This window comes from Carassius gibelio, chromosome B5 (assembly GCF_023724105.1).
Source record: "Carassius gibelio isolate Cgi1373 ecotype wild population from Czech Republic chromosome B5, carGib1.2-hapl.c, whole genome shotgun sequence".
NCBI classification, from domain to species: Eukaryota; Metazoa; Chordata; class Actinopteri; order Cypriniformes; family Cyprinidae; genus Carassius; species Carassius gibelio.
In genome coordinates, this window is record NC_068400.1 from 31,545,661 (window position 1) to 31,571,764 (window position 26,104).

At 38.6% G+C, this 26,104-nt stretch overlaps 1 protein-coding gene across 6 annotated transcripts in view; it reads right to left on the reverse strand.

Moving 5' to 3' along the window:
* Positions 1–3,647: 3,647 nt before the first annotated feature.
* LOC127957943 (kelch-like protein 13) overlaps positions 3,648–26,104 on the reverse strand; it is a 48,140-nt gene continuing 25,683 nt past the window's right edge. For 3 of the 6 annotated variants that reach the window (XM_052556669.1, XM_052556668.1, XM_052556667.1), the window contains 7 exons: positions 21,399–21,470; positions 18,425–18,569; positions 15,688–15,820; positions 12,626–12,822; positions 11,747–12,542; positions 7,739–7,852; positions 3,648–4,885 (listed from right to left, as the gene is read on the reverse strand). In XM_052556669.1, coding sequence (XP_052412629.1) covers positions 4,392–4,885; positions 7,739–7,852; positions 11,747–12,542; positions 12,626–12,822; positions 15,688–15,820; positions 18,425–18,569; positions 21,399–21,470 — 1,951 coding nt within the window. In that variant the 3' untranslated portion in view covers positions 3,648–4,391. The remainder of the gene's footprint in view (positions 4,886–7,738; positions 7,853–11,746; positions 12,543–12,625; positions 12,823–15,687; positions 15,821–18,424; positions 18,570–21,398; positions 21,471–26,104) is intronic. The other 3 variants (XM_052556672.1, XM_052556671.1, XM_052556670.1) reach the window with 1 other exon arrangement.

Here is a 26,104-nt window from a genome sequence, read left to right on the forward strand (position 1 = left end):
CAATTGAGAACTTGTGGGGTGATATCAAAAATGCTGTTTCTGAAGCAAAACCAAGAAATGTGAATGAATTGTGGAATGTTGTTAAAGAATCATGAGAGGTGCCACAAGTTGGTTGACTCCATGCCACACAGATGTCAAGCAGTTTTAAAAAACTGTGGTCATACAACTAAATATTAGTTTAGTGATTCACAGGATTGCTAAATCCCAGAAAAAAAAAAAATGTTTGTACAAAATAGTTTTGAGTTTGTACAGTCAAAGGTAGACACTGCTATTTTTTTGAACACACCCCTTTCAACTAATTGCCCAATTGCACCGCCTTAAGAGCGTGCATATCATGAATGCTGGGTCTTGTTTATTTTCTGACAATCTACTGAACCTACTGGTAACTTGTTTGCCACGTAGCAATAAAAAATATACTAAAAACCTTGATTATTCTGGTTAGTCACATTGTACTGCTATTATTTTGAACAAGACTGTATATATATATATATACGCACACACTGGCCACTTTATGCCTTGCTTTAACCACCTTCTGCCTTCAGAACTGCCTTAATTCTTCATGACATAGATTCAACGAGGTGTTGGAAACATTCCTCAGAGATTTTGGTCCATATTGTCATGATAGCATCACGCAATTGCTGCAGATTTGTCGGTTGCACATCCATGATGTGAATCTCCCATTCCACCAAATATCAAAACTGTTCTATTAGATTGAGATCTGGTAACTGTGGAGGCCATTTGAGTAAAGTGAACTCATTGTCATGTTCAAGAAACCAGTCTGAGATGAGTTGAGCTTTGTGACATGGTGCATTATCCTATTGGAAGTATCTATCAGAAGATGGGTAGTCATAAAGGGATGGACATGGTCAGCAACAATCAGGTAGACTGTGGTCAGTTGATACTAAGGTGCCCAAAGTGTGCCAAGAAAATATTCCCCACACCATTACATCATCACCACCAGCCTGAACTGTTGAGACAAGGCAGGATGGATCCATGCTTTCATGTTCTTTACGCCAAATTCTGACCCTACCATCAGACCAGGCAACACTTTTCCAATCTTCTAATGTCCAATTTTTTTTGAGTTTCTGCAAATTGTAGCCTCCGTTTCCAGTTCTTAGCTGACAGGAGCAGCAACTGGTGTGGTCTTCTGCTGCTGTAGCCCATTTGCTTCAGGGTTCGATGTATTGTGCATTTAGAGGTGGTATTCGGCATACCTTGGTTGTAACGAGTGGTTATTTGAGTTACTGTTGCCTTTCTATCATCTCTAACCAATTTGTCCATTCTCCTCTGACCTCTGATATCAACAAAGCATTTTTGTCCACGCAACTAATGCTCACTGGATATTTTCTCTTTTTCGGACCGTTCTCTGTAAATACTAGAGATGGTTGTGTGTGAAAATCCAAGGAGATCAGCAGTTTTTGAAATACTCAGACCAGCCCTTCTGGCACCAACAACCATCCCATCCCATTTGATTGGCTGATTAGCAATTTGTGTTACCAAGCAATTGAATGGTCGCCGTGATTTTGCCAAGTAAGACATGTTCCTGGATCAACATCTTTTGATGACCCTGGATCAACATTACTGTCCAAAAATATAGACTTAGCCCAATCCCTACCCCTAAACCTAACCCTACCCACAATTTATTCCTAGAATCAGTGTGAAATTATAGCTGATTAACAAGGATGTTGATCCAGGAACGTTGTACTGTTAGATCTGTGTGTATATATATATATCAATTTTCAGGCAGCAATTTTCAGCTTTCATACGCATCCCCATCACTTCTTGCACACTTACGTCATGCTTCACAACACTGATGCTGCATTTCACAAAGCTCTCATTAACCTGTATAATGGCCATTGGCAATGGTTAAAAATCTTTCTTTGTGTTCACCCAAAGAAGATAAGTCAAATACAAGTGAGATGGCATGAATTTTTATTTGTTGGGATGAGTGGCCCTTTAAACGGAGTTGGGGAACAAAAAACAAAATATGATGTCCTTATTTTCTACTAATCCTGCTTTTATGGAGGGCAGCTGGGATTATGGGTGCACTCAAGCCCTCAAGTCAGAGAACTGCCCTTATTCTAATAGTATCAGCATTATTGTCCTCACAATTTCCTGAGGCTCTCATCTGTGGCCGCCCTTGTCCCTGCACTTGTAATGTTTTTCCATGATGCTTTAATGCAATTTAGAACAACTGATGCAGCCAAAACAGCAACCGGGCCAGAAAGTCCCTGCACATGCCAGGCACATATACACTCACTGGACTAGCTGCGATTTAATTTACAAACTAATTGCTGTGACACACACTGACTAATCAGAAGAGTCAGTTATATTTAACTAACTAGAGCTCAATGGTAGGTTGCTTTACAGATTTATTAACTAATGTAAAATGTGTATTTGATTGTGCCCCACAGAGCGAGTGTGGGCTGAGCCCTGTACCTCATTTAAATTGTAAAATATTAGTGACCATATGTCTCATCGGGAGGCCACACACACTCACACAGATGGCAGTTCACCTGGGCACCACCAGCACAAAGGGCTGAGCTGAACATCTGCCTGAGACAGAGGGAAGCATGCACAACAATGGCATAAAAAGGCGATTTTATTGGACAAAACATCCCCAAGTGTTGATTTTAGGAAAATCATCTATAAAGCAATATTTGGAATTACTTATAATTCCTATTGGCCAACAGGTGGCACTATCATCAAATTAATTGCTAATTTAAAAAATAACATTGAGTATAGCATTAAAGGGTTAGTTCACCTGAGACTGAAAATCTTCTACTCACCCTCGAAGCATCTTAGGTGTATGGGACTTTCTTCTTTCAGAATCCAATCGAAGTTATATATAAAAATTGTCCTTGTTCTTTCAAGCCTTTCAAGGGGGGTAAGAGGGTGTTTGTTGTTAACAGTTTAGAAGACGAGAAATAAAGTGTGCACATCAGTAATAAAACGTCCCTCACGCGGCTCTGAGGGGTGAATAAAGGCTCTCTGTAGCGAATCCATGGGTTTTTGTAAGATTAATATCCAATAAATATCTTTAAAGAGTTATTTCATGTCAACTTGGAAGGTTAAAATATGAAAATAAAAGGTTATAAATTAAAATATCTTGAGCTTGTGCTTGGGCCCCTAAACAGACTAACCTATGACTTTCAGTTGAAATTAACCACAGATCATACAAATGCGCCAGAAAATTACGAACAGCTTTTAAACGCTACTACACATAAGCTTTGTTTTGTCTAATGGTCACATGCTATTTTGCATGTCCACATTTACTTTTGCAGACATCGGTGATGTGGACTGTATCGAACTCTTCAGAAAACCTTAGTGTCTCTGTCCATGCTGATCCACTCAAGTCCATATAAGCCAGACTTGTAAAACAGCTGCTGAAGTGGATTCTTGATTATAAAATGGATTGTTCTGAACCTGGATGCTGACTTCTCATATATACGTTTGTGTAGTAATCTTTTAATAAAAGATATGGCACTCAAGCCCTTACTGTATTTTTCAAACTGTCATGGCTAAAGGCATTGCAGGTGCTCCACTGCACACGGTTTAGCAACAGTCCTTTAGCTGTGTCTACAGTATTCTCAATATATGAGTGTACAGCAGATGCCTTTTAAGAAAATCAGAACACCACATTTCAATTTTTTCCTCAAAATCTTGTTTAATAAATTTAGAAAACACAATTCTGTTAATGGTTCATAACAACAGCAGGAGTAGAGAAATGAAATATCAGTTAGGCAGGGAGGGATGGGGGCAGGCCAACCCCTGAGTTTAAAACCGTTTCCTCATCCTGTGGTCAAAGGTCAACTAACCCCCTGAGAGAGACAAGAGAATGAGGGTAAAAAAGGAGGTGAGGGCGGACAGAAACGGGAAAAATGAGCAGGCATAATGGAAAGAGAGAGTGAACAGTGAGGGGGTAGGCGACCTCAGAGTAGGTGGGATCAGGGAAACTTCATAGTCTTCATAGCAAAACTCTGGAGACTCAGGTAGAAAAGTTGAATTGCAAAGTCATTTGTTGTTCAAGTCTAGGTTATTCCTGCCAAAAGAGATGAAACAAAACCCCCAAATGCAATGTCAACATGTTGGTACACCCAACCCTGGGAGTGCTTCCATTTTTCTTTCTCATCGAGAGGGGGTGGAAGGACTTTTCAACATTTGCGGAGGGATGAGGAAGAGAAGTGGAATCATTTGAGGGAAGGGACGGGGTTTCACCACAGACACCATTGAAACGTATATCAGTGGGGAGTGCAAACATTGTCTTTTTCCTGTGGGGACAAAGAGAGAGAGAGAGCGAGAGAAATTGCATCTACTCATTCATTTGTATATGTCTGCCAACTGATCTGTCCGGTTTATTCCTTTCTCTCTCACTCTCCCTCCGCCCATTCTCAAGGAGCTGACAGAGGAGACTCGCGGTTCGGTGAGCCGCTGAGTGAGAGGTCCTCGGGCGGAAACACGGTCAGAGTGCAGGCTCTGATGCCACCCAGGGACTCAGGCAAGTCGAACACTTTGTGCCATTCGTCCTTCTCGGGGTCGTATTTCTGGACGATCTCCACCATGCAGCGATTGTTCCATGAGTAGCCGCCCACCACGTAGATCTTGTTCTCAAACACGGCCACGCCCACGTCGCTCTGTCCGCGGAGCATGGCGGCGATCGGCGTCCACAGGTCCAAGGCGGGACTGTAGTACTCACAGCTCAGCACGTCGTCATAGTCGCTTGTGCCCCGGAAGTGGTTTCCGCCGATGACGTAGAGGCGGTCGCCCACTGTGCACATGCAGTGCAGGCCACGGACCGTCGTCATTGGAGCCTTCTGAGTCCACTTATCTGCATCCGGGTCGAAGCACATGAGCTCTTTCTGGAAGGTGTCATGAGTTATTCCACCTGCACAACAAACCAAACACAGAATTCACGTCACTTTCTCTGCTGTAATAGACACCTTGTGCGTGAACGTTCTTGGGGAGCATTAGATATGCAAAACAAGAAGTGAATAATGCATGAACTCTCTCGGGGTCTGCTGAGGAAAGAGTTAAGATTGAATAATGCATCTGGAAAATGCACACACCCAAACACACAAGCAGGTCCGCACACTCCACGAAATGAACTAGAGAGGGAAGCGGAGGAAAAAAAAAGACAAGAGGAAAAAGAAAACAGGACATGTCTACAGGGAGGGCTGAAAATAAAGAGAACCATCCCATCATGCACCTGGGCATCAGCCAACCAGACCCTCTCTTCTCTTTCTCTCTCCATCCCTCCTATTTTTGCCCTCTAACTCTTCATCCATCCATCCATCCATCCATCCAATCTTTCTTTTACTAAGAGAAGGGAATGATTGACTCAAACACACACACTTTCTCATTCTCCACTTCCAGTGCATTTATGTGAATCAAAACACAAATAAAGCAGAAAGAGGCAAGAGACGAGAGACTAGAGAGATGATAACGGAGAACAAAGAATGAGGCAGCACATGTTTCATGCATGCACACTAATGCTCATGTGAGTGCAGAGCTTAATACTCCACTGCTTCATGACCTATATAACTGACTGAGAGAGAGAGAGAGAGAGAGAGAGAGAGAGATGCATGCAGGAGTAAGGACACAGACTCCAGAGTAAAAACAAAGGGATCAGCACTTCCAAAAATACTTGAGAGAAACAATGTGGGTGGAGGAGATGAAGGAGGAAAGAAATGTGAGAATCAGTGTAAATGCATAATGTAGATCACCTGACAAATACTTATGCATGCATAAATACACAACGCTCGAGGCAGAATAGAGTTAGACTGTAACATGGAGGGAGGTTTTATATTTAGTAAAATTACAAGTTTTGAAAAGAATTGTTTTTTTTAGAACGGTTATTAACTCTTCTAGAAATGTCACATTGATCAAAATCAGTGTTTTGTTTTTCCAAATTCTTCATTAGCATTCTGAAAGCATTTAACCTTTATAATGTGACATTTCTGAGTGAATCAATATTTAGCACAGAAAATAGGTAGAGGAACATGATTTTATCCATTTGGATTTGACTGGTTTCTAAATGAGATATTATATTATGATTAACATTTATTTTCCCTATCCACATTGTCTTGGGTATGTCCATAAAATGTCTTTTTTTTTAGAGGCCGAGAAATAAATAGTATTTAAAAAAATGGTAAAAACATAAAAATAAAATGTGTATACATAAAAAAACCAATTACTGTTTTCCATATTTTTTGGGGATTACATTTGAATGGTTTCATGAAATTTTAAATCAAAGCATCTCTAACTATTTTCATACAAAATTTATTTATTGTTTTATTATGGAAAATGTGTTTAAAATGTTCTGCTAAATAAATTCTGCTACATTTTTTTAATTTGCAAAATATTCCTTGAAAAATATCACATTTTGGCTTGACATATACTGACCTAATTTAGAGTTACCCATCTAAAATTTGACTAATTCGGTGACACTCCACGTTACACTGTAGATTCCGTTTTTATAAATGGATTTTTCATTTTCCGTATCGCAAAAATAATAGGACCCTACTACAGTGACACTGCTTCATATACAGCGCTCTCATATTATGTTGAGGAGTTCAGAATGTTATTTAGAGGTTACTGGAGGGTTGAATGAGAGTCATCGGTCTTGTGCTCGTGTAAGAGTTTTGAAAGTTAATGTATGGAGTGGTAAATGTGTGTGAGGGGAGAACACAGAAAGCCTTGAACAGCATTATCACAGCTCTTTGAATGTGTGTGTGTGTGTGTGTGTGTGCGCGTGTGTGTGTGTGAGAAAGAGATCACACTCCTCCTACATATCACCATGTTCATTATCACACAGAAACACACTTCTCTGATTCATGTCATCACTACTTCTCCTCTCCCCACCCTATCCAACCAAACAACCAACCAACCATCTCTCTCTTTCTGTTTATCATTTTCAGTGAAAGTAGGACTCATCTACATAAAGCAGGATCTGAGCTGCAATCTTGTAAAGTGAGCATGTGATGGGAACGATCCTGCACGGGGCAGTTTAACACCCTGCGAGTGTGTCTCCGTGTTCCTCTGTTTAGAGAAGTTAGTTTCTTGCCATCTGATAGGGGGAACACACACAGACACACACACTGATCTATGGAGGATCAGTTTGTGTGTGTGGTGAGAACATCTCATTCGCACCCTCCAGATATTCCTCTTCCTGTCAGCGACACCTTACCAGCTACCTGATCTGTGAAAATGTGTTTGAGAATGAGGATGCGGATTTGTGATTAAACTCTACTTTTTTTCTCTCTCTAACTTATTCGTATATTAAAGGTGAAGTTTGTGGTTTTCATTAAAACTAATATATTAAAATGATCAGAATCAAATCGAAATACAACTGGAATGAATTGGTTTGAGGCTGACTCCTATAACAAAATTCCCAAAAAATGTATCATATCTGACACAAAAATATTAAGCAACACAAATGTCTTGCATATTGATAATAATAGAAAATGTTACACAAGCATGAAATCAGAATAATTTCTGAGGAATCATGTGATACTGAAGACATTAGTAATGGCTGCTGAAAATTACGCTTTGTCATCAAAAGAATAAATTACATTTTATATTAAATTAACATAGAAAACCGTTGTTTTATAAATTGTAATAACATTTTTACCGTATAAATGCAGCCTTGTTGAACATGAGACGATACAAAAACATCTAAAAATCTTCCTGTAGTAGTGTACATACATAACTAACAAACATACAGATGTGTGACAGGTACCTGAAATGTACATGTATCCTCCGTAAACAGTGCCTGCGTGTCCGTAATGCGGCTCGTTCATTTTAGCCACATAAGACCATTCATTTGTTCTGGGGTTATAACACTCCACAGTTGCTAGAGAAAGACAAGAGACAGTGAGAATTAGAGATGAAAACAAGGTCTTGAATGCCAAGAAAGATGACTAGACTAACAGCTGAGTTAATGTGGATCCAGGAAGAGGTCTAAAGGGGACAAAAAATGAGTTCTTGTACATTAGTCATGCTCTCACAAACAGAGAGAATAGGGACACTTTAGTGCTCAATTATACACAACCAAACTAGTGTACTTTCACAGCACACAGAACAGATGCAATTTAGATTCTGATGACCATTAATATAGATTTAGTGACATTTTCCCACAGAGATGATGATCTGTTATTAACCATTATTGAAGGAGGCATACAATATGAACCCAATAATGGTACAAAGACCACTGTATCCACAGAAACCACTACTTCATCTGCTTAATATTCACAAAAACACGCTGCTCTTATCTAATCTCTCTGAATCAGAAGCAATGCTTTTCATTGGTTTATAAATGTATCTGTCCACCCAGATCAGATGATAAAGAGATGATCTGATGCAGACAGATGATATATTAATTTCTAGTTCTCTTTATCCAGGGTAAATCAGAGATGGGAAAAATAGCATTTTTGGGGACTTGTCTGATTCTGGAATAGATGTTTATTCAGAATATGTCACTCTTAAATAAGAGAATATAAAACCAATCACAGAACTAGCTCTTAATGCTGCCTTTGGCTAAAAGATAAAAGGATAAGAAACTGTAGCAACATAAAATGTAGCTTCTCCAAGTACTTATTAACAGTTTAATAAACCAACTGTATTTCATTTCCTAAACAGCAGCAGGTAGAAAATGAGTGGTCCGAAAATGAGCAATGAAGGTTTATGGCTCCCTCCCTGGGTTTTTAAGATGATAGACAATTTGTTCATCATATATACTTCACAACAAGTTTACGGTGTACAGAAAGTTTCTACAGTATGATCAACAACAGGAGAGTCTGTGTCTGTTCTGATTCAGAACCAAAAATACAACCTCATACGCTTTATATCTGTAAATGAATGAGCGAGACAGCACCAACTGTGATCTTAAATATCACTCACAACATTCATTCACTCAGTCCTCATTTATCAGGATCTTTCACTCCACATTTTTAAAACAAGTTAAATAGGAAGAAAAAAAAAACGTGCTTTTAGCTTTTAAAATCGATCACTTGTCATTCATATTTAACTGCAGTAATGGAAAATTCCTGCAAATCCTGTACTGAGCGTGACAAATCAAACACACTGGGCAGTAATATTAGACTGCAGGCAGAAAAAGATTAAATTCAACTCAAAGCAATAAATTCCACTTGACCGCCATGACGGGGGTCACTATAGAAACATGGGCGACTGAGTGCTAGGGGCTTGAACATCGTCAGTGTGTGTGTGCGTGTGTGTGTATGTGTGTGTCAAAGTGAATTGCATGAAGAAAGCTGGAAGTAAATTTTTTTTGTTGCTTTTTCTCAGTCATGCTGTGGAAGTGAGCGTGTCAGAGTCCATTATCAAACCTCTGTAGTGTGACATCCATGTGTGTTTTTGTCTCTTTCCTGTCCTTTTTGAGGTGCTGTACATATCTGGTGTGAGTGTGTTTGTGTGCATAGTTATGGGGATCATTGCTGTAGATTATTCAAGGTTCATTTTTGTTTGTGTGGATATTAATGTGTTTGCCCAATGCTCTGGTGTCCTGCTATATTGTGTTGCCCCTGCATTTTAATTACCCAGGTTGCACGGAGGCATTCACCCTGTGAGAACGATCATCTCTGGTTAAGCTCCACCTTTGCCTGATGCAGTCATACAACCATAGCCGCTGGAATAATGACTATAAAGCACACTGTTCTGACATAAAACCTGTATACTATTAATATTTTTGCTGAAAGCTCTTTTTACCCCGATGCTAATTAGTTTTTGAGTTTCACTGGTGCTCTATCCATGTGCATCACCAATGATTCCTCACTTTCTGTCATTTCTGGGGCATGCAAACTTCTGTTGCCTATGGTGATCTAAATGCTATCTGTCTTGAATACATATTAGAAGGCATAATAAATACTATAAGTATAATCAACAAATAATTATCAAATAACTAAATGATGCACTGCAGTTAATAAGCACTAAATAACATTATTATACCACACTAAATAAGATTTTTTTTTTTACAGCGCTTTTTCAAATCCTGGCATAACTAAATTCTACAATAAAAGGATGAATTTGACCTCCTTCAAATGAATGAGAGAAATGTGTGGGTGGCTCAACTGGTTTTGCTTTAGGATTTTACACTTGACATAGAGTTGTGACCCAAAAAGTACCAGAGTTGCTTGCAGTACACAGTAAACAACAATATCCTTAAAACAAATATTACAGCTAACTACATATGCTCAGCAATATGCAGAAAAGTAATTATCATGACATAGACTCAATATGAAAATGGACTATCACCCCATTCATTTTCTAAATGCAACTTTCTGATCTTCTTGTAAACAATTCACCCCTGCAAGGCATGCATACATTTATTTCTTTGTTTATTTTTTTTAATTCTTCATCAAAATGTCAGTTTTATCATCCGGTGATCTGACAGCCTTGTCTCTGGTGATGTATGATGGACTTTACCAACTGATGCACTGCAAGCTCACATTCAGATCTGCGTTAACGCAATGAACAACTGATGGATAGTAGGGCAGCACGAGAAACCGAAAGGAAATTGCAATTCTGTGATCAGTAGTAAATCTCCATCTGAAGGCCAGAAATCAGCTTTAGAAGAAACTGGTAACTGAACTGCTTTCATTGATTCAACGGGACTAATAAACACAGGACTACGACAATATATGATTTATTGGAGTACTTATTTTAATCATTTTAATAATTTCAATGCTAAACGACATAGCCTTAATCACTGTTCAGAATACTATAAAACATGTGTGCCTTGTTCTGTTTAAGAAGCCACATCATCTCACAGAAAGATCTATTTCAAACACTCATTGTAAAGTGAGTTTGGCGTAAAAACATGTTATTAAATGTAGTATTTTCACATGCTTTCAGATGGAGCAGAATTTACTACATAGAGCTGTAGTTCACGGAGAAGCTACCCAACTAGCTGTCATTAATCACAGAATGATATCTTCGATTTCATTATTTCGCAAATAAAATTGTCTGCAATAATGAACGCACGGCTTGTCAGTGAACTACGGCTCTGTGAAGTAAATGCTGCTCCATCTGAAAGCATGTGCTGCAGATTTAATACTAATCACAGAACTGGCTTTACTGACAAGATGCGCATGACTGTTGCATAAAATTATTGTGCATCTCTAATGGATAGAGCTATTTCTGCACTCTGCTTTTAAGAAATTATCTGCTGCTACTTCAGTTACACTGCAATTTTACGTTGTGTTAGTGTCATGCTCTCAGCATTCCAAAATTCACATTACAAAACACAGTGGTGTTAGCACAAAACGCGTTGATCCTAACTGCACGCAAATGAGCATTTAATGTAGTCTTGGTTGTAATTTTTATCTTGTTTTAGCTAGTCCATGGTTGTGAAGGTGGAGGGGGAGTCAAGCCCATGTTTGTATCTGCCTAATTCTGCTAGCTTCTACAGAAGTGACGTAAGTGAAGTTTTTTGAGTCACGACCCACCAGTTGAGATGATTAGCAACACCCCTAGGGGGCAGAATTTCTGACAAATTAAATCTTCAGGATCAAGTCAAACATTCTATAATTAGGACCAACCGAAAATACCAAGATCTTTTAGCATTTAGAATTTTTTTTTTTTTTTTTTTTTTTTACATCCACACATAATTAGCAAACTTCAAGACACTCCTATTAATGTAATATTTACAAAACATGTCAACAACTGAAGCACAGCATGTCCCTTAGAAATCGGTTCCCTGCTGTGCCACTAAAATCCCTTCCTGACTCACCCAGCTCTCCTGCAGCGTTTCTCCCGCCCACTGCATATAGATGTCCTTTGAGAGCGCTCAGATGAAAGAAGGTCCTCTTCTCATTCAGACATGCCACCTGAATCCACTTGTTATATCTCGGGTCATATCGAAACACGGTATCCACAGCGGTTTTTCCTTTAGTGTCATAGTTACTTTGTCCCCCGACCACATACAAAAAATTCCCGATCACTGCGATCCCATGCTGGTAGCGCGGGGCGTCCATGGGTGCCAGTGCTTTCCATTCATGTGCTTTCTCGTCAAAAAGTCGCAACTCTTTACTTACAACTAGCTGTTGCCGTAGCACGCCCCCTAGTGTTACTAAATGGGTATTGTCTGAACGGATCATGGTTCGTTCCGACTGCATCACCGGCTGCATGTATGGCATCATCTGGTAGTTGCTGGCTTCTAATAAAAGATTAACACAGGTATTGTCCGTACGCATGAAGTCAACAGTCTGTACGTGGTTTATGAGTTCTGTTGGACTCATGAGGGGGAATCGGATATTGCGCATTAGCTTGGCGGCATATTCCATGCGTCCTTCTTCGTAGCGTAGCCAGCGGCACGCAGATTTGAACAGGTCCAGCTCACTGCAGTGTTTTAGACTGTTGGAGGAAAGCACAAACGCTAGACGTTCGAATGGAAGTTTGACAAACTCGCCGGTGCCGAGTAGCGAGGGGAAATTCTTCAGGATAAAGTTGTTGACGTATTTGTCCACCTCTGTGAGGTTGTAGGTGTTGGCGATGCGCCCCACCTCCACGCAGTTGTCCAGCGACACCTAAGAGGAGGTAAGAACTGTGCATTAATACTACAAGGTACACAAGAGCATCCTCATTTGAAATGGTTTGAACAGTGTCCTACCCCAGAAATGAGAAAGACTTTGCAGAAGTCAAGGACAGGCAGTATCTGGAGAAAGCTAGCAGCCTCTAGGGTGTCCTGTAGGTTCTCCATGTTGAGGGAGAGTTTGGCGGTGTAAATGAAGTCTATAATCTTCTTTAGCCCTATTCGATTCACGCCATGCAGCTTTATACACATCAAATCCTGCTCTTTCATTCCACCTGGGGAAAAAAAGGGAAAGAGAGAAAAAGATGACAGAGGGAAGAGATGAAAGCAAGAGAAAATCAGTGCAAATAAATATTCACGCAAAACAGATATAAAAAGGGGAAAAGCAGATGAAGAGAATGAGGAAGAAAAGAATGGGGGAGGGATTGGCAAAAAACGTTGCAAAAGAGCGGATCAAAGGCAGAGAGGGGAGAGTGACAGAAACAATATGGAGAACGAAAGAAAGAGGAAATAAGAGAGAAGATAAGGGAGTCTCACTGCAAGCTGTCACCAATTCTCTTTACCATGATAATGAGCCACTTATTCAAGAGCCACGTTTGAAATGAATCAAACCACTTTCATTAGTTCAGATGCGATTTCTCAACTATGCCGAGATGGAGAAAGAAAGAGAGAACAAGAGCAAAAGGGATAAGCAGAACACAATGGGAGAATGAAAGAAAGTAATACAGACAGCAATTATGGAAGTCTTGCAGTGCTTAAATGCTCATGGCACACATGTATGAGCAGGACTTTGATGGGCTTATAAATACTACTGACCTTTTATAAGATAACAGAGACAGCACATTTCTCAGCTACTGGTAAGATTCATAGATTCACATCAGCATAAATGTTAACGATGCGATGCACTGATTTAAAAAAGTATGCATTGGATACAAGTTGGCATTTGTATCGCAATGCAGAATTTCTAATATATCTGCATTAGTAAAAAAAAAAATATTTAGATGTGCTATAGTTTCATTATTTAGAAAGTGACCAATAGTTTGTGACCAATATTTTATATGTAGATTGATTTCTCCTCTGTAAGCAGTTTCTCAAGCCTGTTCTCTCGTCACCACTGCTGCTACGTGAATATGACATATCACAACAGTACAGACACCGAGGCGTCAGAAGGCACTTGAGTTAATTAATGACTTGCTGTCAGTCTGAACATGATTTGTGAACTATCTGTACCATATTGAATTGCATAGCATCATATTTTTTCCATTGCATTGTATTGCATTGAATCACTTAGTGTTAAATCGAATCAAAATCAGATCGCACTGCATCGTAATGGGGTGAATCATATCACATCGTTAGCTGCTTCATATGTAACTTTAATGTATTGTATCGATGGCTATGCATCGGGATACTTACTGCATCACCCTCAGTTACATCCCTACTATATACACATTCCATACACAACCAAAAGAAGATTTGTGTGTTTGTGCAGAATGCAAAATGCACATCCTGACAATTTAGCACAGCTATTTAAAAGATAATTAATGATCACTGCAACATTATCAGGAACTGAATTTTGGATCAGTTTGATTTGGAGTGCAAGGCTACCTGCCTCGATATTGTAGAAATGGAAAACATGGCAAACAACACAATGTCCTGACTAGTTAGGACAAAAAAAACAAAAACAAAAAAACAAGGAATTGTTATGGCAAAGCGGAATTATCAGCAGTCATTTTAAGATTGAGAAATTATTCTGATTGGTGTTCAAGAACATTTGTTATTATCAATGTGGAAAACAGCAGTGCTAATTAATATTTGTGTGTTTCTATTTTTAAAATTTCTGTAACATTATAAATATTTTTACTTTGCCTTTTGGCCAGTTATTATTTGCTTTTGGAGGAACACATGACTGGAATAGACTTCCACCAGATTTAAAGGAGTTATATATTACAGGTACTTGTGGTTTCTCTAGAAAGCTGAAAATGTGTTTACGATTGTATCAAAATTGTGACCATTTGTAGAGATTTTGGAATTTCTTAATTATTTGTATGTTAAAATAATATTTTGCCTGCTGTTTTCATCCCCTTTAACATCAATCTGCCATGGGACTACTGATGTAAATGAGTCAATTTGGCTAAATCAGACACATTTTAAATGTTATTTATTATTAATGTGTATGGTCCCTTATTAAATAAAACAAATAAACATTTATAATAAGCATATTCAGTCTTACTGATCTAAACGTATGAACGGCAGTGTGTAGTGAATATAAAATGAAGTGCTCATATTAGCATGGTTTAGAAATTAAGCTTTGAATCAATTCAGTTCATTTTTTTGGACTGATCCAGAATCATGATGCATTGACATACTGATTTTTCCATAGCTCTAGTTTGGAAATGGAGTAAGGCTGCAGAAAGGAGATTGCCTGGGCACACTGATTCTTTATAATTGTTTTAGTACTCTCTCATAATAGTTTTGTGTTAAAAATTCATTCAGGATTTGGTAATATGCAGTATTAAATGGTATAACTATTTAGGGAATAGCTGAACTCAATTCAAATAATAAAATGAAGTCCTTTCCATCAAATATATTATCTCTGAACATGCTTTCCCAAATAACCCAGAGCAAATCCCTTGCTTTCTTATCTTTATTCCACCTCTCTTGCTTTGTTCTTTCTTCCCAAGAAACAGAGTGCGCTTCTGAGAGACAGAGAGAGAGAGAGAGAGAGAGAGAGAGGGCGAGTGAGGGAGGGGGTGAACTGAGGGAAAATCAGGAACATTCTGAGCTCTGAGGGAAGTCTCTAGTGTGACTAAATGAGATTGACATGTTACTGATATTTACATGATTAATGAACTAAAAAAAGGGGGAAAAAGCAAAAGAAGATTAAAAGTGACAGTACTAAACAAAAACAAAAACAATCCTGTATATCTGATTAGTACAGAATAGTGCATCAACATTGTCTGTCCATTAATAACTTAACTGGAGTCTCTCTTCACTTTCTCTTCTGTCAAACAAACGTTGAATTCTCGGTCCCAAAACACCTTGTTTTTATCGTCTTCCTTCCTTCATCCCTTCCTCACCTGGAAACTTGGCTTTACCTCACCCAATCCTTTTTTTATCCCATGTCTTGTTCTCTCACTCACCTGTAAACATGGCTTTAAAGTAGTCGCTGGAGGAGGCCATCATGGCTCGGTGAACAGGAAACGCCTCATCCCCATCTCCTGCCACCAACGTGACATCACACAGCAGGCCCTCTATCCTCAACTGGTCAAAACCCTGAAAGACAGAGGGAAGAAAATAAAACGGAGGAAGTGAGAGGACTGACGAGCATTTCAGTAATGCACTTAATGAATTCACAGAGGAGGAGGAAAAAGAAAAAACACTACAGCATCTGTTTTTATCACCCATAAAAACAGAATGTGAATGTTAAGGAGCTGTATCATTACTATGTGTCCCATGAGCATCATTTCTGAATAAAAGATTGTGGGGTTAATTAATGAACAGGAGGTCAGATGCATGAGGGGACTGCAGCAGAGCTGGGCTCCCACGGCACAGACGAGCCGTAATTAACAGGACAGAGCCATCGTCCACTCGCACGCACACTCTCCGAGCTGCTGTGTCAGGCTCAATACAGCAGCATGTGCAAAAGCAAACATGAAATAAGGCACAATCCAATCAGTGCTGCACTTACCGAAATTACACACAAACTTTTTAAGTGCCAAACACTGTACTACACAATCTGTGCTGGAGTTAAACAGACATGCCTCGATAAACGTGAAAAAGCCAACAGGCTGTCTTTAGGGCCTCATAACATCAGCGTCTGATAAAATCTGTGCTTTTCTCTGAAGTCGCTTTGGATAAACGCGTCTGCTAAATGTCTAAATGCAAAATGTAGAAGATGACAACGCTGCATCTAATAAGACAGTAAACACATTTTTTGTTGAGGCGTCTACATTAAACACTGTGTGTGTGCAGGTTTGTGTGGGCTATATGTTTGTTGTGTCACTATGGAATAATGAATAATTTATAAATAATTAATTGAGATATTTTGTCAGCACAAATTTGCAGCTTTTTTTTTTTTTTGACGAAATAAATGGATGTACAAAAAGACATATGCTAAAACACACTAAACCTGGTTCCTTGGCTTAAAACTCTCCTTCTGTGTATATTCGGTATGTGAGGACACACAGAGCCTGGGGATGAACATCCAATCAAATGAACTGACTGTTTCCCAACAAATCACTGGAATGAATCAAATCATTTCCCAGCGGTTAGTGATATTGTAGGGTGGTGAGGGCTGCTGTGCTTTAGGACACATGTGCCATGTGATAAATTAAAATTGAAATTAAGTCATCATCTCAGAGCGGCTGTCTTCAACTTCAGCTTCTTTCAAATATGTGGCTCTGGACCACAAAACCAGTCTTAAGTCACTGGGGTATATTTTTATATTTTTAGCAATAGCCAAAAATCCATTTTGTGTGTCAAAATGATCGATTTTTCTTTTATGTCAAAAATCATTAGGATGTTAAGTAAGGATCATGTTCCATGATATTTTGTACATTTCCTAGCATAAATATATCAAAACTAAATATCTGATTAGTAATATGCTTGGCTAAGAATTCATTTGGACAAATTTAAAGGTGACTTTCTCAGCATTTGGATTTTTTTGCACCCTCAGAATCCAGATTTTCAAATAGTTGTATCTCAGCCAAATATTGTTTGATCCTAATAACCCATACATCAATGATAAGCCTATTTATTCTGCTTTCATATAATGTATAAATCTCAATTTCAAAAAAATTACACTTAAGACTGGTTTTGTGGTCACATATTGTTTTTCTGTGGTATTCTGATTTAACAAACTGTTTTGATCTTAATAAACTGCAATTTGAAGTTCATATAAACACTATTCACCTCCTCTAACAGCAGTTGCTGATTTCAGGCTGAATGTCGATCAAGTGTTGGATGACAGCGCTCACTGATATTGTGATAAGAGGAATCAATAGAGTGACCTCATCACATCAATACAAATTGTCAGTGCTAATGACATCAAGAAATCACACAATACATGAATTTGTCTGTGCGTACACACATATATACACTCTTATCTCATGTAAACCGTGAACCTACACTACTGTTCAAAAATTTGGGGCAGATAAGATTTTTCTATGTTTTTAAAAGTCAGCTGTATTTATTTGATAAATAATACAGCAAAAAAAAATTTTATTAAAAAAAAAAAAAAAAACTTTTTCACCAGAGACCAGTCTAAGCATGTGAAGAGAAGTGTGTGATTTATCAAAAATGTTTCTGTCTGAACAAACAAAGAGTGCCACTGTTTGTACACTGTATTTCATTCAGAATTTTAATTCATAATAGAAATATGGCCATTATTACAATGGCTCGCTTCGTTTTAAACTGACATGTTATCAAATAAAAATAGTCCACTGAAGTGGACATCATGCATCAGAGAGGGTTAAATAAATATGAACAGATGCACACAAACAAAGGTAATCAGGTGACCTTTACTTATTGATCTGTCTGCAATGACTCACTGGCAAATTCCAATTAAATTCTCACCTTTGTTCCCACACAAGCACATGCGGACACTTGTCAGGTGACCCGCAGGTAGGTGCTAATGAATGTTCTCTTGGACTTTAGGCAGGACTGAGCCCACCACCAATGAGGATGATGATCATAATATTATCATCTTTATGTGTGAACTAAAGCCTGTCTGCCAGAAACAGCAGAGATGACCTTCACAGTCTCTTTAAAACACACACACAAACTATCACGTGTGAGATGACGTGGGAATGGCAGATGGTGACACCACACATGGCCGCCCTGACATTTAGTAAGAGACATATGTAATCACACACTTGCCTGTAAAACCACAGAGCTGTGTGTGTTGCTGGTAAAGAAGCGTGTGTTTCCTGGTTTTGAGGCCTGCAAGTGGGAGGAAAGCCCCATTTCACTGCATCCCAGGGACACCTTCATCATCTGAGCATCATCATCTTCCACCAGTGATCTGAAAAAGAGAGAAGAAAGGTTAATATGTGGAAATAACAAGGTTGAGAGGGTACAGGCAGCACTGTGTGAAGAGACCAAACCGGTTTTGACTGCAAACACAATATTGATTCATTAGATTTGAAACAGATGTGGTGCCTCCTGATTCTTCAACACGAGTACAGTGCAGAAACCCTCCTCAAATGATAAACACGTCACACAGACACATATATACACAACTGAGCATTCACAACACAAAACACATACAGAATGGCTGTTTCCCCACTATTACACAGTCAAGATCTCAGAAACGATCATCTTGTTTTGCCGATTGAGTAATAAGACAAGATTTGTTTTCTGTTTAGGCATGTTAACCTGGGCCGATGTATAAAGAAAAGCATCACAAAACCAAATAAACTGGTTTGTGTTCCTTCAGACGTGGTCAGCTTGCTTGGCCTTTTCTAAGCCTACTGGTGAAAAAGCAACAGTCAGAACAGATCAACCACTGCTCTAGATAACAGAGGAGCAAAACCAGAGAGACACTTTTCTCTTCTGATATAACTGAAGTGTATGTTTAATGTATCTGTGACAAACAGCACATGACATTGTGTCACTGGTAGCATCACATACGAGATGCCAGTTTTAATCTCTCAGGAAAGTGGCACTGGTCACAAAAAATGTAAGAAAATTGTGATTTTGTTCCTCAAATTTGTGTCACGAGAGAAAAGTTTCACATGCATTTTATAACACTGAACTATTAACAGTGCTCTAAAACAAAGGACTCATCACAACAATGCATTACATTTGAAAATGAATAGAAAACAGTTGCAATAATATTTCTCAGTATTACTGTTTTTACTGTACATTTAATCAAATAAATTTAACTTTGGTATTTTTGACTTCACTGAAAAAAAAATAATACTGACCGAGAACTTTCAAACGATAGTTTTTGGATAGTAGACTTAATAAATATTCACCTCCTTTAATGCAATACACATAAATAATCTCTGGTGCAACCGACTGGTAAATAATCGATCTTATAAATTAATACACAAGTGTCTGGACAGTCCAACCTCTGGTGAGTCAATACTGTGCCAAATCAGAGCGATAGAGACACCCCTGAAACACTCCAAGCAGCTCTGTAAACTGAAAAGCACAAGTCAAGGGATGGACACAAGAATATTTCCAGCCAGTGAATATCTATTGGAGTATGACTGAAATGAGTGTAAGAAAGAGACCGCTGAGATCAATGACAGCTCTGAAGGAGTTACAGGCTTCAGTGTTTGACCAGGTGCTTAAGCAGAGAGTGGCAAATAGAAAAGCCACTTTTCAGAAATGTCACATGACGTCTCTGCTACAGTTTGCCAGGATGTGGGAGACACTGAGGACAGCTGGAAGAAGGTTCTGTGGTCTGATGAGAGCAAAATAGATACTAATGTTTGGCACAAGCCTTTAAACTGACTGTGGTTGCGGCATCATACTTAAGAGACAACTCCGTGTACACCTAGAAGGCTTGAGAGGGTAAAAGGAATACAGTAATATACAGAGTAATCGTGAAGGAGAACTTGTGATACTTGTGATGGAGGATTTATCCTCCAGGAAAACAATAACCTCAAAATAAAGCTAAATAAAGATAAACAGGAATGTCTTAAAACACACAATTTCCAATGGTGGGGGGGGGGGGGGGGGGGTGAATACATTTTTACAGATACTATATAATTCACCATATTTTAGGTTCTGGAGAAGACAAATTCAAAAGTCTGATGGCAAGTTGTCACTTACAGTAAAGCTGTTAAGAGACGGCTGTCTTTGACAAAATCAAAGACAAAGTCATTTCAGTTCACAACAATCTAATATCAATTTCATTTGCATTGGGTCATAGTCATACTATTGTTCTTGCTATTTAATTTAAACCTTCCAGTGCTACAGTTCCTAATAAAGTAGCCAGCCAACTGGCTGAGTTTTATTTACTTACTGAAGCTAATTTGTTTTCGCAACTGGTGCTTGGAGAGTGTTAATTCTGGACCCTGTAAGCATATAAAATTATGAATAATTAAAAAGGCCTCATAATAAGCAATTACTCTTACTCTAACAGTAGCTAAGCAAAGATGGCCTCTAAAGCTTCAAAAGTTTTATGAATGAGGCCCGGGACAGGACTTTAATGATCAACCCAGCACTATAACACCTATTTCTTCCCTTCACAGCTTTAAGCTTCATGGTTTTAACAAGGATATCCAACCAGGATATCCAACCAGGATGTATCGCCCTTTTATCCGGATTTACACTGTCTTGGATAAAAGGAATGTGGGTCAGGGGTTTTGGGATCAATCATGCTGCAGCACAAACTCTGGAGGTATGGGTTAACAAGATGAAAGAAAAACAGTATTGTGATACTAATGTCACGATACAGCAACAATAGACCGGTAGCAATTATTTTCCATTACAAAGCATTGGCTATTGAACACTACATTACCCATAATTCTGTGAAGAAATTTCCACTAATCAGATATTTCAATAATAATATTAATAATTTTTAGCGCCCAACCCCTAAGATCATACAGTCTAGCACCAAACCCACTGAAAAAGTAGACAGGCACTGTTGCACTCTTTTGCAACCAAAAATGATATTATGTACTGTATCATGACCCAAGTATCAACATAGAACAGTGATGAAGGAACATAGATGATTCCCAGTTCAACTGAGCTCTAGAAAAGGGTCAAGCAGGTCAGGGAGTCATTACTAGACAACAAAAAATTGGTCAATTGAAAGGGAAATAAAAAAGAGAAAGAGATGCCGGAATTGGCAGGCACAGTCACGACACAGATCACAGGCAGCTGATTGGTGCATTACCCTGTCAGGTGATAGGTTGGAGATGCAGCAAGCAGAGAGTGGGTGGTCCACACCACAAACGAGTGCCGGTGGCTGCCAAAAACAACGAGAGATATAGCATCACTAAATACACACGCATTCCCAGAAAACATGCAAACACACACAGAGCGAAGCGTATGCTGCACAGACACACTAATGACAAGTGTCAATCGACAAACTTAAGAACAGGACAGAGAGAGAGAGAAATCACAAGGGTATTCATTCAATTAAGCAGTTTAGATTGACCTGAGCCTCTAAATTACTAACAAATTAAATGATGATTGTAGTGAAGCAAATGAGCTTGAAGACAATTTGACCTGACTGCTGATGGGATCAAGATGAGATGCGACAAAGACACGCACAAACCTTTATCCAATAAAGAAAGACGGGTCTAATGATCTAACAATCATGTGATGGAGAAAGACAATGACAGATGTTTAGTGAAGAGGGGAGAGGATGAGATTAAAGGCAGTTATACAGAAAGAGTGAAAGAGAAAGAGAGAGAGAAACAGGGAGAACGGGGCAAGCAAAAGAGCATTAGCTTAACAGCATTCTTTAATAATTCTGTATTATGGAGAACAGGAAGAACAGAGCTGAATGATAGGAGAACAGCTGGCCTGTTTCTCTCTCTCTCTCTCTCTCTCTCTCGCTCTCTCACACACACAGACACAGACGGACCTCGACATATTCTGCTTTGATTAACCAACATCCTTTTCAACTCTCCTGGACCAGATCCCTTCCTGTTAATTAGGATTTGATCACGCGCACACAAACACACACACACACCTGCTCTCTTTTTCTCCTGATTCAGATCATATCTCGGCAAATGAGTTCAGTCACCCTGGGCATTTACTCCTTTGAGAGGAGAATTAGAAACCCACCTGAGGTCTGTCTGATAATGACACATCAAACATTAACAAATGGGTGAAAAGAGAGAAAGGCAGGGAAAGATATGATGGGTTTGATATTATAAAAAGTGTTTTTGCAGCTAAATATAACTGGCATTCTGTTGTGCCCTTTCTAGACTATTCTTCCTAAAAAGGTGTAATGAAGGACGACTTTATATCTAGGACAAAGACTTGAGGGAGGGAACGTATACCTGCTGTTAGACGAACCGCAGTTTCAAGACTTTACGTTTTATGTTCAAACTGGAGCAATGCAAGATCAAGGTTTCGATTTTGTTGATTAAAGGAAAGGGTTACAGGAACTTTCTTTCATCTGTTTTCATGTCATGTTTACCTCAGGATATCATGTCAGCTCTCCCCCTCAGGTTATGAAAACAGGAAACGCAAGTCTTTAATGCTCAGCAAAGGATGCATTTGCTTGCAAAAAATTAATCTAAACATCTTTCTATTTAAAATATATTTAAAATGTAACTTATTACTGTGACGCAAAGCTGAATCTACTGAAGTCTTGGTGCTCAAAGTTAAAAACAGCTAAATATTTAGCCATTTTTTTTGTTTTTCTAGCATTTTTTGATGGACAAAGATCAAAGAACAGCATTTATTTGAATAGAATTTTTGTAACAATGTAAATGTGTATACTGTCACTTTTGATCAGTGTAATGCGTCATTGCGGAATTGTTCCTTTGTGGCGAGAGTGAACATCTGATTACACATTATTGACGTCATTTTGTCGATGAATAATGTTTTGTCGATGTCTTTATTTCATTATCCAGTGTAGGAGCGTGTGTGTGGCTTCACACTACTGGAGTGAAAGTGCAACTAATGACTGAGTAATTTGTAGGCAGAAATGTGGGGTTAATTTTTTACGTTTTAATTCATATTGAAATCCTCCCGATTTCATGCCAGGGTGTGCGTGACTCACATGGCGACTCAGATTCACTCTGTGACACACACAAACAGATTTATCCCCCGTATAATGAGGAGATTGAAGTGTTGATTGAAAGGGTGAGGATACAGAGACAGCTGACTCTGATGAAGAGCTCAGATACTGACAGATTAAGCATGAAACAATGAGATCAAACGAGCACATCATGCAAGACAGACAATTCTGTTCATAACTGGGGAGGCAGTGACACAAATGACACACACGAAGAGGATGGTGCTACAGAAAAAAAACAGTTCAAAAGTAATACGTTTCCAATAACCATGCTCTAATTTTTGTAGTCATATTCATAAATTGTTCTCCAAAATAGTACAATTTTTACTTTCCCAAATAAGTGACCCCTAATTATCTAATAGTACAGAATAATGTGACAATACCAAATATATCTGATGTATTTTCCTAACATTCTATTCAAGGCCTAACAATAGATGTTACATCACAAAAAAAAAAGAAAGAAAATGCAGTGATTGAATTTCATAGATATTTTTCAATCTGAATTGAGGAATATATGTAAATAAATAGAAGTACTGTAATATTGCTTTTTTTCCCCATATGAAAGATTTATATCATTAGAGGAAGAAATGCATTATCTAAAACATACATTATTAAATCGAAATCGGCTCATTATTACCCTTTTATGGAAACTTTCCGACACCCATGAATGACTGACGACAGAACTGTAAGGTTGAATTCAGATCAGTGTAAACACAGCTGAAGTCACGGTTACTAAATCGTACCATACAGCACAAATGTCACGCAATAAACACAAACAACCTAACAACATATCCAAGTGGGGAAAAACTGAGATCCCTGCGGCTCAACATTTTTCACTTAATTTCCCAAACTATAAACAAGCATCTCACATCTGCCATTTTACATTGTGCATAAAGGCCCCTTATGGATGAGTGTGTGCTGAAGCGTACCCAGTGCATTTGTTTGTGCTTGTGTTTCCACTGACTCCCATGATGTTGCACAGACCTTCCTGTAGTCAAATAATGTGTTATGCTGTTTCCATTAGTTTTTGAGAGAAACCAGTAACATCCATCCCTTTGCATCTTTTTGAATTTAGTGTGAAATCAAAAGGTCGGTTATCCAACTGTGGCGGCAAATATTTGATTCAAACACACGATTATATGATGCCAATTACAGTGGAACTTCAGAGTATCCGCTCTGGACTTGACCAAGGGCTGCTCACCATTTCTTCATCAATGGGACTTAAATCTGCATCTGTAACACTTCAATCATTTTTTTTTATCGATATGCTTATTATTTGTGAATATATACTCCACATTTGCAGCATGGGTTTGGTAAACATGAGGCCTGACTCAAATTTTTATCTCATCACGTGAACACTCAGGGACGCCCATAATTGCAGCTGCTGCGATTATGAATTGTTCCAACCTTAAACTAGGTTCAAAGGAGTTCTGCATTATTTTTTATCACACATGCAGGGAGATGAACATAAGCCATCTGCTGCAGAGGTTCTGCTTCGGTTTTACAATCAGAATCAGAAATGATCATCTATTCAGTTTTTGTGAAGGAGTGAGTGACTCAAGGTTATAAATTATGGATTTGTAAATATTACAACCTCATGAAATAAACAGACTGGGCAGATATATCAGCATTATCGCATTTACACAGAACATCTAAAAACTACTCAAAAATACACTGTCATTGAACTTCAAAAAAAGCTCCTGAGTCGGAGTTGATCACACAGTATGAGAAAGTATTGAGAATTCCAGGCTTTTTCCATATTTTGCACTAGATTTCTTCCATTTCCATTCCTCCACTTCACCTTCACATTTTCTTCTGACCAAACATCATCAACCTTCACATCACTACGTAATTCCTCTTTCCTTATCCGATCTCATTCTTTTCATCTTTCATTCTCTCCTCATCTCTTTTTTTCTATCCCATTTCTTCCTCTCTCTAACCCTCTTCTCCATCCTCCTCCCTCATCTGAGGTGAAAATTGGATTCCTGCATTTCCTCTCTGATGCATCATGATTAAACCATTGTGAATAAAGATGGTTACATACAAAAAGAGTGATAGTGGGTCAGAAAGGGTTACAAATCAGCTGCCTTCCCTCTTCCGCCAGGTTCATGTCAGAGGAAGTGTAGACTCATTACTTGTGGATTATGGTTTTGAAATTATGTATGGTGTGCATGTCACATTTTTTTTCAGAGGCAGCAGTGAAGGTGTGGGAGTAAAACTACTTTAAGAAGTCATAAGGAAAGGAACTTTACATCTCCTGATTGGCAAGAACATGAGTGAGATTTACCAAACAACACACTGCTGCAGAAATGACTAATTCAATATAATCTAATACAAATCACACGCGGCGCCCAAAATGAACACTTACCAAGTGCCAAATAAAAGTAAAAATTGGCTTTGGGATTGGGAGTTACTCACCAGCTGGCTGGTAGCTTTAATCTGAACTGCAGGGTCCAAAATGAACTTTAACTCACCGGCCAATAGCAGGGAGATTGTGTGCCATAAACATTACCTAATAGTTATGAAACCGTACAGTATGTTGCATTAGTTTTGTCATTTTTCTTGTGTGTCATGAAACATTCAATTTTATTATAATTTTTTTTTTACATATGAGACAAATGGCACAATCACTTTTTATTAATTGAATGCATCCTTGTTCAACAAAAGTACCTCAAACTGACCTCAAACTTGAATTGAGGTATATAATAATAACACTGTTACTACTGTTACTCCAATAAAATAATACCTAATAGAGTTTCATGCCTAGTTGGAATATTTATGACCAGTACATTTTCTCAATTCAACCACCACTGACAGGTGTGGCAGAAAGTTAATTTTGGACCCTA